Raw genomic sequence first — 17,215 nt, forward strand, 5'->3', positions numbered from 1 at the left:
CTATTTTTGAAATAGTGGATTTAACATCAAAACTAATGATTCAATGGACTACGTTGATGCACGTTGTTTTAGCAAAATCAGAAAGAAACTGTTTCATTTGAGGGTAAAAAAACTAAAAAATAAAAAACCAAAGAAGAAATATCTTACCCAAATCATGTGACATTTTTCATATTTGTTTATTATTATTGTCTTTCCCACAACTTTTCATCACTGTTAACTCATGGAAATCATAAGAAAAAATACGAATGTGAATTTATGAATGATTTGCTACAATTTGTTCACCAACTCTTTCTTATATGGTACCTCATATTTCGTTAAATTTTGAACTTAATCAACTGTTGCAAATAACCCTCAGATTTTTTAAGAAGAAGAAGAATATAAAATTTTAAAAAATCGTAGTTTAAAAGTGAGAAAAAACCCTCTTTTTATAGCTAACAAATAGTAGTATGAATAGGTGTTAATTGTTCCTTATCAAAAAAGTTACAACCTTTTGAAAAAGTCACTGCTCATCGAAAAAATCAGAGAGAAGGCCCAAAATAGTCCCTCATCTTTAGGTTAAGACGCAAAGTCATCCTTGAGTTTTCACATGGAGCACTAATAGCCTCTCATGTTTGCAATATTGGTGCACTTTTGGTCCTCCCCTAAACTTTTGCCTATTTTTTAACATTAATTTTTTCCACAATTTTATGTAAGTAACGTCCAATCGTCTTTTAATATATTTAGTAGAAATAATAACTCTATGTGAGAAAAGGTGAGAAGAAGAACACCTTGTTGTGTTCAATAAAAATATTATTATAGCTAAACTAAGAACATCTTAACATATGACGTTGCAAGAGAAGAAAAAATTGTACTATTGCAAGTGAAATCGTCATCATGAACCTCTTGACTTTACCTGTCATACGATTTTTACTAAACAAAATAAAATGTTCTTCTTCTCACATTTTCTCACATGGAGTTATTATTTCTACTAAATATATAAAATGACGATTGAACATTCCATATATAAATTATGGATAAAATCAAGAGAAAATTGTATATAATAGCAAACTATTAATTCAAATTAAATGTTATAAATATAGTTTGATTTAATTGTATCCCATAGCAAACTATTGCTATTTAACCTCTCTCCTGGTGAATCTCGCTCGCCACTCTCGTTCTCTCCCTCGCCTCTCTCATTTTTTATACAAACTCAAGTGTATAAAGTGCGTTTGTGTTTGTATAAAGCGAGAGAAAATTGTATAAATACATATATTTTCGTTCCCCTGCTCCCCTCTCCCAGATCTCGCTCGCCACTCTCCCAGATCTCGCTCTCTCACTCGCCTCTCTCACTTTATACAAAAACCGTAAATTGTATAAAATGCGTTTTTGTTTGTATAAAGCGAGAGAAAATTGTACATATACATATATTTTCGTTCCCCTCTCTCCCCTCTCCTAGATCTCACTCACCACTCTCCCAGATCTCGCTCTCTCACTTCCCTCTCTCACTTTATACAAAAACGCAAATGTATAAAATGCGTGAAAATTGTATATATACATATATTTTCGTTCTCCTCTCTCCTCTCTCCCAGATCTCACTCGCCACTCTCCCATATCTCACTCGCCACTCTCCCAGATCTCGCTCACTCACTCGCCTATCTCACTTTATGCAATTGATCTTTTTGTAGATGTATACCAAAACAGATTATATAACTGCTTTCTTTTGTATATGTATAGCGAAATATACATATTTATGTTTGCTATGGAGCGCAATTATGCAAAGTTTGTTATAGCATACAAATATGAATTTTGTGTTTGCTATATGTGAAGGTTGCTCTAAAATCAATGTTAAAAAATAGGCAAAATTTTGGAGAGGACCAAAAGTGCACTAATATTGCAAACATGAGGGACTATTAATGCTCCATGTGAAAACTCAAGGATGACTTTGAGTCTTAACCCAAAGATGAAAGACTATTTTGGGCCTTTTCTCGAAAAATCACAACATTTTGCAAAAGTCACAACTCATCGGAAAATGCACAACTCTTCGGAAAAGTCACAACCCTTTGAAAATACAACCCTTCAAAAAAGTCACAACTCATCGAAAATGTCAAAACCCATCAAAAAAGTCGCAACCTTTTGGAAAAGTCACATCTCTTTGAGAAAATCACAGTCCTTTAATATGAAAGGGTATCTACTTTTAATACAATAAAAATAATTAAATTGAGTATGTTTAATTGGGGATATTATAATAATTCAACATTCAGTTTAAGAGTCATGCTTTTAAGATAGTATAGATATAGATATAGATAATGCCTCGGAAACAACGGCTAACAGATGTTTTTTGTTTTAAAAAGATTATGCATTAATTTAAAGATAATTACTTTTAAATATAACTTTTTTGACAAGAAATATTAAGTCACACTGACACATACGCACACTACACTAATTTTTTATTGAATATGTGGAACTACACCTATGTGTATATATATAAGATTAATTGCTCAAAATTTTGGCGCGCTTTTAATTATTATTTATTTATTTATTATTTTAAGAAAACCTGATGCCCTGATTGAGAATTGGGATTAAAGCCCTAGTACCAAAGACAGTAAGTTCTTGGGTTCACTGCTCTCGTTGCCGGTCGCCGGTCGCCTGTTGCCGTCAACTCTATTCACGGCTACTACGGTAAGTTCCCTCTCTCTCTATATATATATTTTTCTTCCAGAGTTCTATTAATCTTTTGTTTTAATAATCTATGATTGCAAAGGTTTGGTTTTTTGTTGAGAGTACAATTAAGCAAATAAAAGTGTGTTCTCTCTTTAACAGTTGCTTGACTATTTGTCCCTGTTAGAGTTGTTCCAGAAATGTCTGCGATTGAGTAAATAGCTCTACGAACGAACGGATCATGGTCACACACTTCAACAGTTTAATGTAATGTTCTATAGTGGTATGGTTCATTGGATAATATGGAGTATCTATGATTAAGTTTTGGTATAAATTTATACTTTGTTTCGTTCAAGTTATAAATTTCTCCCGGGATAACAGGATAAATCAGGATAAATTTATACCTTCAACCAAATAACAAAGTATTTTGATCCAGGATATCTCAATTTATCCCATTTAACTAGGTGTTATTTTATCCCACCTCTCACGTGGGATGGGATACATTAGTTCGCAAACCAAACAACCCTTAGAGAATTTGAGGATGTTTAGTTTGTGTTGTTATTGAGATTCTATCAAGCAGATTCGTAGCTCTAATGCATCTATCTAGTTGGTTACTTTTTCTTGTTTTCCTTATTACAACTTAAAAGTTAACAGTTCCATTTTTTTTTGAACTGTTTTCTTATTTTATAATTCAGTCTGAAAACGAAGTTTATCATGAATGACTTGCGGAGTCAAATGAATGCTTAATGTTTTTACAATTGCATTCCGCCTTTATTTTGTTGGGGTAAGCATGACTGCATGAGTTTATTGGTGATTTCACCTTCCAAAATAAACCCCAAAGACACATTTTGATACATTGAACAAGTTTGTCACAAAACCAAAATTAATATCTCGCAAGATTTTTTTCCTGATAATTTCTCGCTAGCTCACCATATAAACCAACTTAATTGGAAATTCAAATAAACGAAATATTGAACCCTTTTCAGCTATTCCCTGAAAAAAATAATTCCCCACCCCCTCTTTTGGCTCATTTCTCTCCTCTTTGTTCCCATTCAGAACCCTTTCACCCTCTCTCCGTCGGAGTTCACCAAGTTCAGTGCTGCCAACCAAATACCGGCAGATTATTGTTGATTTTAAGTGAAGATAATGTTCATTCAACTTCAGCATCTTCCCTGGTTTTGTGGTACTCATTTTGTCCGAGAAAAAAAGCCCTATAACAGCAAAATCACCATTTCCTGATTCCCCTTCAAAGTTGTCTGATTTTAGGAGATCTTTAAACTAATCTAGGCTCTAGAATGTTTGTCTAAATTGTTTTGAGGTATGAGCATGATAAATATGGGGTGTGTATTTCAGATTCTGGTTGAAACTTTCTGCCATGTTTTTTGGGGACAATATGTGTGAAACAATACCTCAAGTCTCTATTTCGCTTAGGATAACAAAATGCGAAACTGATTTTCCGTCTAGGAGTTCTGCAAGGATGTGTGTTCTGGAAATTCATTTATAAGCATCTTGCAGTGTATATTTTGTGTAATTGTTATTGCACTTCCCTTTTTTGTTTGCTAAATAGCTGATGTAAATGCATGCCGCCTGAAAGTTCACCTCTCATAGCAGTATTTTATATAGATTAAAGCCATCCAAAAAGAAGGATTCTCTATTTGCTGATGTTCTTTTGACTTGAATAAACCAAACATGAGTGTAATGTAATCCCACCAAAATTTGAATAATAATCTCTGTATATTTTTCAAAGGGTGGGGGAGAGTTTCCAATGCTTAAGCTCTACACATTTCTATTCAGATTGATAGGCCAAATTTTCTGTTGGATTCAAGGAATCCCAAAGTTCACTATCCTTAAGATTTTCTGCTGATGGACACAAATAGAGCACACGACCAAGGAAAAAAAGGCAATGAAAAACATAGTAGAGGTTTCATAGCTTATTATTCATAGCAAATAAGAAGAAAATTAGTAGAGCATCTATATGGTATACCATTTTATACCATTGGAGGATTGATCAGTATACTTCGAAGGGTCAATTCTGAATTTCAAAAATTCAAGTGTAAATGCGGGCTTTATAAAAAAGTGAAGAAAAAGAAGAGAGTGAAACCATGGACTCATGGGGCATTACATCAGCAACAACAATGAGATAGGAAAAAATAGGATAATTGTAGAATGAAATCAGTGATATGAAGGAAGTGATCCTTTTATTTAGATTTTTGGTTCAACTGGTTGTTTATATCTGCAATTTTCTGTGGTATTCTGTTGGGTGCAAGGAGACTGCCAAATCAGTACTTCTTCCAATGCCTGCTCCCTTTTTGATAGGGGCTTTCTTACTGGTAGTAGGTATGGACTTAATTTCCTCCATCAACTGTGCACCCAATAAACTTGTTCTCTTAACAGGGAATACAAAGAAGTTTGAAAGATCTAATCCTCCTAGTATTAAAACAAAAGATCCATATTGCTGCTTTCATGTAGTTTGTGCTGTTCTTGCTCACCCAAGGTTGTTGCGTGGAGGTCAATGAAATGAATTGAGAATCATGAGGTCTCAGGTTCAAATCCCAACGAAGACAAATACATTAGGTGATTTCTTGCCATCTGTCTAAGCCTTGGTGGATAGAGTTACTTGGTACCTTTGCTGATGGAGGTAGCAAGTATCTTGTGGAATTAGTAGAGGTACGGGCAAGCTGGCCCGGACACTACCGTTATCAAACAGAAAGAGTAGTTTCTGCTGTTCTTGGTTTTGAACTGACCTGTTCCTGGAATCATGAGCTGCCACTACTTTATACTACTTTTTTAATACTACCTTTTTGTGTTATTAAGTTCCTTTTTTTCCTATTAGTTTTTTCTTTTATAGGCTGATATCCTTTGGAACATTAAGATATCCTGGTTGCTGAGAAACTTTAGCACTCTTCAATTCCATGAAGTTTGTAAGTCTCTTCCCTTCTCTGCATATTTGCCTTGCCTGCATATAATTGTAGTACATACTGACATCATGTTCATGGAATCCAACATTTGCAGACATGTTTAAGTGAGGGCAGGGGCTACTATTTCCCACCATGCCACATAGTTAATATATGTGGTTTCCGGGTGTTACTTGACTGCCCTTTGGACCTTTCAGCCCTAGCTGTATTTTCTCCCCTACCAATTGTTATTTCTTCCCTGCTTGATGAGAAAGCTTCTATTCATAGCGGCCAAAGTTCATCAAATTCAGAGTCTGTAAGACAGGAAGTTTCGGAGCTTTTTCATTCCAAAAATTTGATACAAGCTGAGCCTTGGTATAAAACTGTGAAAAGTTTGCAGCTTTGGAGTATTTATTCCATAGATGTGGTACTAATCTCAAGTCCTATGGGTATGCTAGGGTTACCTTTTCTTACCCGCCTCAAAGACTTCAGAGCAAAGGTGATAGAAAGGATATTTTCTTGCATTTATAAATACAATGAACCTTATGCTGGTAAATGTTTTTTTTAATGTGGTTATCTCATTAGATATATGCAACGGAAGCAGCTTCCAGACTAGGGAAACTGATGATGGAGGACCTTATTTCCATGCATATGGAGTTGAGACAATTCTATGGGCCTGAAGAGTCTGGTTGCCCTCAATGGATGACATGGGAAAAACTTGAACTACTTCCTAGGGCACTAAAGGATATTGTTTTAGGCAGTGAAAGGACAGAGCTTGGTGGATGGATGTCCATATACAGGTATCACTTCTTATTTCATTTAATTGAAAGATCTATTTTGTCACATTTCTTGTGATTCATCAATTAGTGTGTTCCAACTTACTAGAACTAGTCTGCTACTTGCACCTATGTTTTAAAATTCTAGCTGTGCTTTTTTTTTTTGTAGGATGGACTTGGATGTAAATGTTCTAGGTGATACAAACACAGAGAAATAACGTACCTTAAAAAAATGAGGAACACATGATTCAGGGATCTCATAATTTTTTCCACCAATGCAAGCACACACCCTTTTCATCCTAAATTCGATATACTAGTTTAAGTCATAGTCTTCAATTATTTCTGTGAACTTGAGGATATGCTTTTGCAAATGAGTTGTCTGCTCAATAGAGTGGGCATTACACTGCGACATGAAAATAGTATTGATTTTCAGCTTGGGATAAGAGTGGAAAGTATGTAGCAGTCAGTTCCGTTTCAGTACCATATATAATTACATGTGGATGCATATTTTCGGTTAAAAACTTACTGACTTGGAAATGGACAGTTTTACAAGTTCTGTTACGAATCTGAATGTTCATCCCAGTCTGAAAGAAATGGACCTGGTGCTCATAGCCAGTTGTCAAAAATGAAAAAGGAAACAGAGAAACTAAGTTCTATGTGTTTGTTATGGTTTGATGCTTGTTGATCCGCAAGTAATAAGAAAAATTTCAGTGCAGCTGATATGAAGGGTTGCATGGAGAAGGTTCAATTCCTTAAGTATGCTGAAGAAGCCTACTATAATGGCTCATTGACCATAAAAGCATTGAGTTCTGGTTTAGAGATAGGTGCTTGTAATTGGAATATTCTGAGTCCAAAAGGAAACATTATTTATCTTTCTGGCTCTGTTTTTGCATCAGCAACTGCAACCAGTTTCGATTACAAAGCTCTTGAAAGAAGTGATGTTCTATTATATTCAGACTTCACAGCCTGCAATGATGTTGATGGTGAAAAGAATGATTTCCCTCGTGCTACTGGCAGTTCCTATTCAAGGTACATTCCTTTTGTATTATATGGAATATTATATATACTACTGAAGCTGTCCGGCATGCATATGTGAGATAAGATTTATAGGCTAGGTTTTTTCTCTTTTTCCTTTCAAAGATTATCTTCTCCTGTTCTCCATCCATCGTTTGGTTCATCTTTATTCATCTTCCTCCATACCATTACATATTTTCTGGAAGGGAAGTAATGGTCTTTGAAACTTGGCACACGTGCAGTAATATTGGTAGTTGTTGGGAAACAATACCTGAATCATGGCTTGATTCAGATGAGTACTCTGAAGAGATGGAAAAAGTATCTTTTATATGTTCATGTGCGTTGGACACTATTAGTGATGGAGGATCAGTCCTTATTCCCATTGGACGGCCCGGAGTCATGTTGCAGCTGTTGGAGAACATATCACTTTCTCTAGAATCTTCAAATTTAAAGGTATGTTGTAAGATTGCATGTTTGTGCAGTTATATCAATTCTTCAACAAGTGATTAGGTGATTGTCACATCAATTTACACTAGAAGATCGGTATTTTTAGCCAAAAAACAGTACCAAGATTGTGTTCCTTAGACCCCTTTTCTTGCAGTATCGGGGTGGAAAATGCAGATAGTGCTGAGAATTTTCACCTTGAGAAGCATAAAGTGGAATAATATTCAAGTTATACACGATAAGGATTAGATATATTATTCTGACTTGAAAAGAAAAGGAAAGATAGATTGTTTGCTGCCATTTTTACTAGTTCGAAAAGAATTATATCTAGAATGCAGAAGAGCAACTTACTGCTTGAAAGGAAGCAACTGTGTTTATAATAAAATAGCAGAGTATTTTTTAGGAATATCTTTCCTGATTGATGCCTCCTATTTTTTTGCTTACAATTATGTAAAGATTGTTTTAGACCACAAATTTCAAAAGACTTTTCTTAAACTCTGTGCCAAGTTAAAGGGTGCCACATAAAATGGGACTGAGGGAGTTTAAAATATTTGTAACAATTATGTTAGTCAAGTGTACACTATCTTAACTATTACTATTTCCTATCAAGAATCTCAACAATTAGGAAACTTGCCTTTGTTTGATGTAACTCAAAAATCCTATGTAAGTGTTAGAATAGGGATAGGTTTATACAATCCTATTAGAATAGGAATAAGTTTATACAATCCTATTAAAATAGGAATATGTTTATACAATCCTATTAGAATAGGAATAGGAATAGAAATAGAAATAGGAATACTAAATAGTATCCTACTTGGTAAAGGATTGTATTCTAGGGTCTATAAATAGGGTCTCAATGTAATAATGTAAACAACAACAATTCAATAATATTCTTTTTCAATTTCTCACATGGTATCAGAGCCTACGATCTTGGTAGAGAATCAAAGAGCTTCCACTGCCGGCGGGTGGCTATTACCCATATATGTTGTCCGTCTGGCCAATGATTATGTTAACAAAAGTAAGACTAATGATACATGCATGAACCCCATATTCAAGGGAAGAAACTTAGACAGATAGGTCACCGTGCATCAATTTCCGGTGACTTTCTAGGGCTGTTTTGTGTCAACCCCATATCCGTCGGTATTTGTGTAGCACCGTGCCATCTTTCCGGTGACTACTTTTTCATATTTAATTTATGTAGCATCGTGCCATCTTTTCGGTGACTACTTTCTCATATCTAATTTGTGTAGCACCATGTGATCTTTCCGGTGACTACTTTTTCATATTTGATTTATGTAGCACCATGCCATCTTTCCGGTGACTACTTTTTCATATTTAATTTGTGTAGCACCATGCCATCCTTCCGGTGTTTATTTTTTTTGTATATCTGATTTGCGCAGCACCGTGCATCTCTCCGGACTACTTTTCATATTTAGTTTGCGTAGTGCTGTGAATTTTTACGAACTACTTTCTCATATCTGAGTTGCATAGCACCGTGTGTCTTTTCAGTGACTCCTCAGACTCGATTTACATAGTTTCATTCGTCTTTCCGGTGACTCCTCAAATCTGATTTGTGTAGGGTTGTGCCATCATTCCGACCCTACCCATATAATTTCTCTTTTTCAGTAGGATCGTGCCATCATTCCGACCCTACCCATATTATTTCTCTTTTTCAATAGGGTTGTGCCATCAATCCAACCTTTCCTATATAATTTCTATTTTCTAGTTGGGTCGTCCATCATTTCGACGCTACCCATATAATTTTATTTCTTAGATTGTGACCACTTTCAGCCATCAAATCTAATACTCCAGCGTATGAGCATGTTCCGGCCAATTTTGCGGTGACTTTCTTGTTTAATATTGACTCATCTATTAATTCCAACATGATCCATATACTTTATACTAGATTTTGAGCACTTTGTTGCTCAGGTGGAGTTTAGTAGCCTTGTATGTCGATTATGTGAGTCACTCTATGGTCTGAAACAGTCTTTGCAAGTTTGGTTTGGGAAGTTCAACACTGTAATTTTATCACTCTGTGTTTTATCGGCATTATGCATCAAATTCAGTATTTCATGAGAAGACCAAGCACATTGAGATTGATTGTCAATTTTGTGAAGTCGAGTGATCAACTTGCAGATATCTCACCAAGCCCCTCATTGGTCCTCGTATTAATTACATTTGTAACAAGCTAGGTACATGAATTGTATGCACTAGCTTGAGGGGGAGTGTTAGAATAGGAATAGGTTTATACAATCCTATTAGAATAGCAATAGGTTTATACAATCGTATTAGAATAGGAATAGGAATAGAAATAGAAATAGAAATAGGAATACTAAATAGTATCCTACTTGGTAAAGGATTTTATTCTAGAGTCTATAAATAGGGTCTCAATGTAATAATGTAAACAACAACAACAATTCAATAATATTCTTTTTCAATATTTCTCACAATAAGTATTTATGTTGTTAGCCAAATACTTCAACAATTTTTTTTTTCTTTTTTTCTTTTTTTCTTTTCATCTTAATAATTTATTGGAATTTGAGTTTAACGATCTCCAGGAATTTTCTGAAACATGAGACTATCTTTTCTTAATCGGTATGAAAATTGAGTTTACTTTCAGTGAGGGGAGATCCATAGCATTTGTCCCCATATCTTCCAGTGCAGTTTGTTGGACTTGCTATTGGAGATATAAATTCAGAGTTAATATTAATTGTAATCCTGATAGTGTGAAGGAATGAGCATCGAGAGACTGTCTCCCAGATATTAGATGCACTTGTGGACAATTGCCATCCGTTGTGCAAAGAGTTAGTTTTGAATCTGTCTCTGATCAATGCACATGGACAAGAGTCCTCCAATTCTTAAGTTTTGCTTCGTTTTTGTATCTAATTTTAGTACAGTTGGTTGTGGATACCTAACTTTGCGTCAGATGAAATATGTTTTTCATGTATATAAACTGGATGTTTGTGTGCTGTAGGTTCCTATATACTTTGTTTCTTCTGTGGCGGAAGAGTTGTTGGCATTTTCCAATATCATACCTGAATGGCTGTCCAGTCAACTGCAAGAAAGAGTACTACATTAACTTATTATCACTATGAATCTTGTGATTTTAATCATTTGCTGTTAAAACAGAAGTCGCAAGTCACTGTTACCATCTTTTTTTTAAAGTCATAAGTAGAGATAATGTATTTCCTTTTGTTTTATGTTGTGGATCCACAGTTTTGTTCTGGGCAACCACTATTCACGCATATTCAGCTGTCAAACGAGAAAAAGCTCTTCGTATCTCCTGCAATACATTCATCAAAATTCCTGTAAGATATACTCTGTCCCCTCATGTCAAGATATAAGCTAAAGAAATGAGCACAGTAACCTGCTTAAGAAGCTTGCCGTAGACAGTATTTTATCTTTATTACACTTTTCTATCCTTTTACATCTTTTGACTTCATTGTTGTCTGTGACTATCAACATCGTTGACATAGTCTAATGTTATGTGTTTAGAACAAGTTGGCAGGAACCTTGCATAGTATTCTGTCCTCACTGGAGTTTGCGACTTGGCCCTGTTGTCCATCTCCTTCAACGTTGGTGTGCAGATCCTAACTCGTTGCTTATCATTGAGGTGCCTAACTGCTATATGATTTTTCATATTTTCAGATCTTATGCACCTGGTTGTTTGACTAATGTGAGGCTTGACTATATTTTTAATGTCTCACATTTCACAGGAAAGAGCTGATATCAAGTTGGCTTTGTTGCCTTTTGAGCCAATGTCAATGAAGGTCCTTCAATGTTCATTCATCTCTGGAATAAAGTAAGCTTACTCTTTTTGATCCCCTATCTCATGTGTGGCAGACAGCACACTCTTTATAGGTTTGGTGCTATATGTGTAGTTTATTCACTAAATTTGCAACTAGGATTAAGAGGTGCCTTATGAAAAAGAAGCAGATAAAGGATGTTTGTTGGAAAAGTAGAGAATGTTTGATCGAAAGTCACTTTACTGCTTACCATATGATTATCTTTTCTAGGAACTTTATAGTAGAGTTTTGGAATTAATGAAGAACCATTAGATTGCGCTCCTGGATGGTTTAGGAACCGATCCCTTTTAGTGTGAGTTGATTTATCCAGCAAACAATAAAGTTGAAATGTTTACTGGTTTATTTCTCATTTAAAGGAGTCTGGGGAGGTGGTATAGTGGTTTAGTCATTTTCTCTACAGAGTAGTGGTTAGACCAATTTTGTTGCAAGGGGCAGAGTGTTGACCAATCAAGAACTCCTATGTTCAGAAGATGCAAGTTGCAGAAATGAGTATGCTAAGATGGATATGTGGGCATACTAGGAACGATGAAATTAGGAATGAAGATATCTGGGACAAGATGGAAGTGGCCTCCGTGGTGGACAAGATGAGGGAAGCAAGGTTGAGATGGTTTGGGTGTGTGAGGAGGAGATATGTAGATACCTCAGTGAGGAGGTGCGAGAGGTTGGATATATTGGGTATGAGGAGAAGTAGTGGCAGGCTGGAAAAAGTATTGAGGAGAGGTGATTAGACAAGACATGGCGCAACTTCAGCTTATCGAGTACATGAGTGACATGACCTTAGAACGGTGTGGAGGTTATGGATTAGGGTAGAAGGTTAGTAGGTAGTGGAGTGTTGTCTGACGTAGTATTAGCCTTATTCTTGTAGTCAGAGGCGAATCTAGGATTTTTCGAACATGGGTGCACCAAGTAAAATGTATTGAAGTGAAAGTTGATCCTTAATCCTCAAGGTCAAAAGCTCAACATTTAACCATGTGGACCATTTAGACTTCTTGTAGTACGGGTGCAAGAATATAATATTATACAAAATCTTAAAAAATATACATATAAAATATCTAATTTTACGAAAATACCACGGGTGCGGATGCCCTTTTTTTTGGCTCTAAATTCGCCACTGCTTGTAGTGTATTGCTTTTGATTTCTATCATCATTTGTTTATTATTTATTGTGTTTCGGTTATCGCATTATTTTGTTGTCTAATTCCTTATTAGTTGCTATGTTTTCTTCATTGTTGTTTTTAACTTTTTCATACCTGCCTTGTTTTGTTGTACTCGAGTTGAGGGTCTTCCAGAAACAACCTCTCTATCTCCACGAGGTAGGGGTATGGTTTGCATACACTCTACCCTCCTCAGGCCCCATTGTAAGATCTCATTGAGTATGTTGTATAATTATCAAGTTCACTCGAGTGATTGTTTCTATTTTTATGTTGTATAATTATCAAGTTCACTCGAGTGATTGTTTCTATTTTATTTCAAGTAGGTACAGATCTGTAGCTCTTCAATTACCTTTCTGGCTCGTCTCATTACAAATACAAACTTCATTTTCTGTTTGCAGGCTAAAGAAAGCTATACCTTTACTAAAGATATTACAACCTAAACATGTGCTGGTAGGCTCTCTCTTCTGCTCTAAGAAACTGAACTGTTCAATATATTTCTATAGCTACTGCCTCTCTTGCTCTTTTCAGGTCCCTGAGAGTTTGAGGCCCCATATTAGCTGTTGGAACCCCAAATTTTCGGTCCATAGTTTCTCCGAAAATGAAACTGTAGTTGTGCCCAAGTTGAAAACATTTGCAGATATGGACATTGCCATGGACATGGCTTCTGGGCTGCTCATTGATACAAAAATGATACAGGGAAAAAATATTGCAAGATTAAAGGGAGAGTTGCTCATTGAGCAGGGAAAGTATCGGTGTGTTCTTAGAAACAAGCAAGTGCTTTCTTCGCAAGTTAGGCCATTGCTATTTCTGGGTAGAGTTGACTTGGACTCCCTTCTGATGGCTTTAAAGAAGATGGGTATGAAAGTAGCTGCACAGCATGCCCAGAGTACTGATGGATCAGAAAATGTATCACTTATATTCATCTCGGAGCCCAATGAAGCCTTGATAGAGATTACATCAACTCAAACCACGATAAGCGTTGGTGATGAGACTACTGCTTCGCTGGTTTCTGAGGCTGTTCGTAGCACTTTAGTTTGTTTCTGATAAAAGATGGCCCTTGTATATACCTAGATGCCAATGGTTTAAGAAGATTGACTAATTTTCAGCTTCGAGGAGAAAACAGTTCTTTTAACTGGGAATGGAGGTTGGGAGTTGTAACGAAGGGCAGTCTTGCAGCGTCTTTTTCCCCAGTCAAGCACTGGCCACTGCCCTGTTGATAGATACTGGAACAAAGAGAGTGCATGCATATTCTCTAATATTTGTACTATTGTTTTGGTGATACCTGTATCTCTTCGCGCCAAAAAAGAAGATTTTCTTAGAAAATGGATTTCTCGTTACCAAAGTTCTCGAATGAAAATCAAAGACAGATTTGGGAAAACATAGATAAATGTGTCTTCCAATGAGGTTCTTAAATTTTTCCAGAAATGCCAATGAAACAGTTGAGATTGGAGCGATTGTCAAGATAGTTCACATAAATTAAGTCTAAGTTTGACTAACCTAGTTCCAAAATGGTTTTAAATGATAAATCACACCTATCTATCTACTGTTTTATATGACATTACATTCGAAAGTTAAAAAACATTATTCTCAATTTACGACACCATACACGGGTAAATATGATCGTTTTATAGAAGTAGTGATTTGCGAAATCAAGAGGAGATATGCACTATATAGAGTTGTTCCTCTGCAAAGACTATACCCAAATAAAACTAGTCTCTCATCCTTGTTTGTTAAAAATTCAAATTCTTAACTTGAAAAAGATCCAAACTCTATAGCTTAACACAATTTGTAAATATATAAATTTATTATAAAAAATAATGTTCAAATTGAGATGAAAAACTAAATGACTTGACCATCCTATTTCAGAATACATATTAAGGTAAATAAATCAAACTAAATTGCACGTTCATGCTTTAAAAATGTTGAATTTAATAGCTTTTCACGATGTATATAATATTTTTTATAGCCATTATGAAAGCTCGTAAAGAAAAAGGGGGTCTTTGTGTAATGACCCTCTTGGTCATTTCTGCATCTTGCTTTCTATGTGTCGTTTAGAGCATTCTTGTAGCGACCCCAAGTCATTTATGACTTGCTGGGACTGACAGTTTGGTCACCTGGTCTTTCGCTTGGTTATGGTGCGAGTTTTAGTGTTTTAGAGCTTATGAACCTTGAACGATCATTTTCGATCAAAAGTTCAAGAAGAAGACCTCATAATAGAATTCTGACGGTTCCATCAGCTCCGAAATGGCCAAATTAGGCTAGTAGCATAGTTGGCACGAGTATCGAGGCCTTCGATGCGAGTTTGGATCATTGGCGTTTTAGCATTTGAAATTTGGCCTAAGGTTGACTTTGGTCAACATTCTTGGAAAACGAGCTTAGATGAAAACTCCGTCAGTGCAGTTAGCTTCGGAATGTTGAGTTTGGTCTAGAACGACCTTTCGTTCGACTCCCGAGGCCTCCGGACTCATTCCGTGCCCCTCGGTGGATTTTGGTTAAAATGGCTTTTGGAAGTGGGACCCATTTTTTATCGAGATGACCTCTGATGGAAATTTCAACTGCGCCGTTGAGTCCGGAATGTCAAATTTAGTAGGGTAGCATATATGTTTTATTTTTATCGGGTACCGAACGAATTCCGAGCACTCCGTCGGAAACTTTGAAGAATTTAGCAAAGCTGAGATCTGGTGCAGCTCTTTAGGGACCAGAGTTTGGGCCTTTAACGACCAGCTTTTGGGTTTTTAGCAACCAGTTTTGCCCTTTATAAGACCCCAACTTAGTTTTATTCCTCATTTTCTTTAAAATGCGATAACTTGAGCTTTGGAGCTCTAATCTGGGCGATTCAAAAGGCAAAGTTGTGAGATTTTTCGAGGACAACTCGTTGGTGAGCTCGAAATCTGATTTGGAGTCCCCATTCGAAGTCCGAATTTCAGCGATTCCTGAGTCCATTTTGAGGGGTTTTTCGAGGAGAGCGTTGCGGTGTTGTCGGAATTTACTGTAGACTTCCAGTTTCTGCGTGGCAACATTTCAAGGCCGTTCGGAAAGGAAAAACTCCGGAGGAGTGATTTTGGGGCGCACGTGATCGACCTACAGGTAGGCTACAATTTCATTCTCTTAGATTGAGCTCGAGAGTGTGAATGCACGTTGATTAACTGGGATTTGGGGTTGGTAATTATTGAATCATGCATAGGTGTTTAGAAATTATGTTTCGGCCTCTTTCGAAAATTATCGGGTAACTGTGAGCATGCTATGTGTTACTAATTGACCCTCCTTGCTATGTGGAGTGCTTGAATGCTTGATTACTGTTTATCTGAAACATGTTGGGCCTTAGTTTAGGTTTGACTAGGGCTTGCCTTAGAAATACATGATTCAAATTCGATAGGCCTTAGTTTTGCCCCTACGTCGCTCGGCTGACTTAGATCCATGTAGACTAGTGTAGTAGACTTGAGTCTGATAGTTTGGGCCTTAGTTAGGCGATACGCTTGCTCCGACGATAGCTATCCTTATTTTCCCCGATGTTACAACTTCATGAGTTACGTCGACGACACTAGTTCTGCTTCGCGATTTGAATTTGATTTTTGATTCGGTTCCAAGGACTTACATTGATTGGCTAAGTGTGGACGGCGTTCCACAAACATTTATGAGCATGGATCGATTGTGACTCTTTCAGCAGCTACATTGGCACCTTTATAGAGCATCCGATTTAAGGTCCGGCTTCTATCGCCCAGATATTTATATAAAGCATTCGGTTTAAGGTCCGACCTCTATCGCTTAGATACTTATATAGAACATCCGGTTTAAGGTCCGGCCTCTATTGCTCATATACTTATATAGAGCATCTGGTTTAAGGTCTGACCTCTATCGCTTAAATACTTATACATAGCATCCGGTTAGAGGTTCGACCTCAGTTACTTGATACTTGTGATTGGTTACTTGGGTACCTTTGGTGAGCATCTGGTTCGAGGTCTGGCCTCCGTACTGTCAGATTATACTAATTGGGGTTGAGGTTCTGGTTCGATGTTCTCCGTTTTTGGGTTCTCATATGCAGTTCTCTTTAGTTATAGTTATTCTGTGTACTCGTCGGGCTTATGGGGGTCCTTTCGAGTTTTAATTAAACTTGTGCACGAGTGTACCTTCTGGGCTTATGGGGCTCCAGTCAGGTGTAGTTAGTTATAAATTACTTTAGTTAGTTCTTTCTACACTCGTGTGCATTCCATTGTTACTTAGATTTATGCTCTTGACCTCTGTTTGTGTTATTCCTTCTTTTTATATTGCCTTTATTTTTCAAGTTCAGTCAGCCTATGATGCCTACTGGGTACCTGCTGTTTTGGTACTCATGCTACACTCTGCATCTGTTTCGTGATGTAGGTCCGAGCACCAGTGGCCAGCGTTGATCCAGTTTGGAGTAGTCTTATCCGGAGACGGGGGTGAGCACACGACGTTTTGTATTATTTCAGTCTCTATTTGTATATATAGACTTGTCTTTTACCTTTCGAG

At 36.6% G+C, this 17,215-nt stretch overlaps 1 protein-coding gene across 2 annotated transcripts; it reads left to right on the forward strand.

Annotated features, from left to right (window-relative positions):
* The first annotated feature begins 2,527 nt into the window (after positions 1 to 2,527).
* On the forward strand, positions 2,528 to 13,778 carry LOC125858462 (uncharacterized). Of its 2 annotated transcripts, none has more exons than XM_049538249.1 (12): positions 2,528 to 2,658; positions 5,486 to 5,558; positions 5,650 to 6,030; positions 6,117 to 6,331; positions 7,019 to 7,336; positions 7,564 to 7,774; positions 10,740 to 10,832; positions 10,982 to 11,073; positions 11,261 to 11,378; positions 11,482 to 11,567; positions 13,123 to 13,174; positions 13,253 to 13,778. In XM_049538249.1, the coding sequence occupies exons 2-12, from the start codon at positions 5,550 to 5,552 to the stop codon at positions 13,766 to 13,768; spliced, it is 2,091 nt and encodes a 696-aa protein (XP_049394206.1). In that variant the 5' UTR covers positions 2,528 to 2,658; positions 5,486 to 5,549; the 3' UTR covers positions 13,769 to 13,778. The 2 variants fall into 2 exon arrangements, with proteins under 2 accessions (XP_049394206.1, XP_049394207.1); XM_049538250.1 differs by lacking the exon at positions 2,528 to 2,658 and adding an exon at positions 4,667 to 4,974.
* The last annotated feature ends 3,437 nt before the right edge of the window (positions 13,779 to 17,215 follow it).

The sequence above is a fragment of the Solanum stenotomum genome, chromosome 3 (assembly GCF_019186545.1).
Source record: "Solanum stenotomum isolate F172 chromosome 3, ASM1918654v1, whole genome shotgun sequence".
NCBI classification, from domain to species: Eukaryota; Viridiplantae; Streptophyta; class Magnoliopsida; order Solanales; family Solanaceae; genus Solanum; species Solanum stenotomum.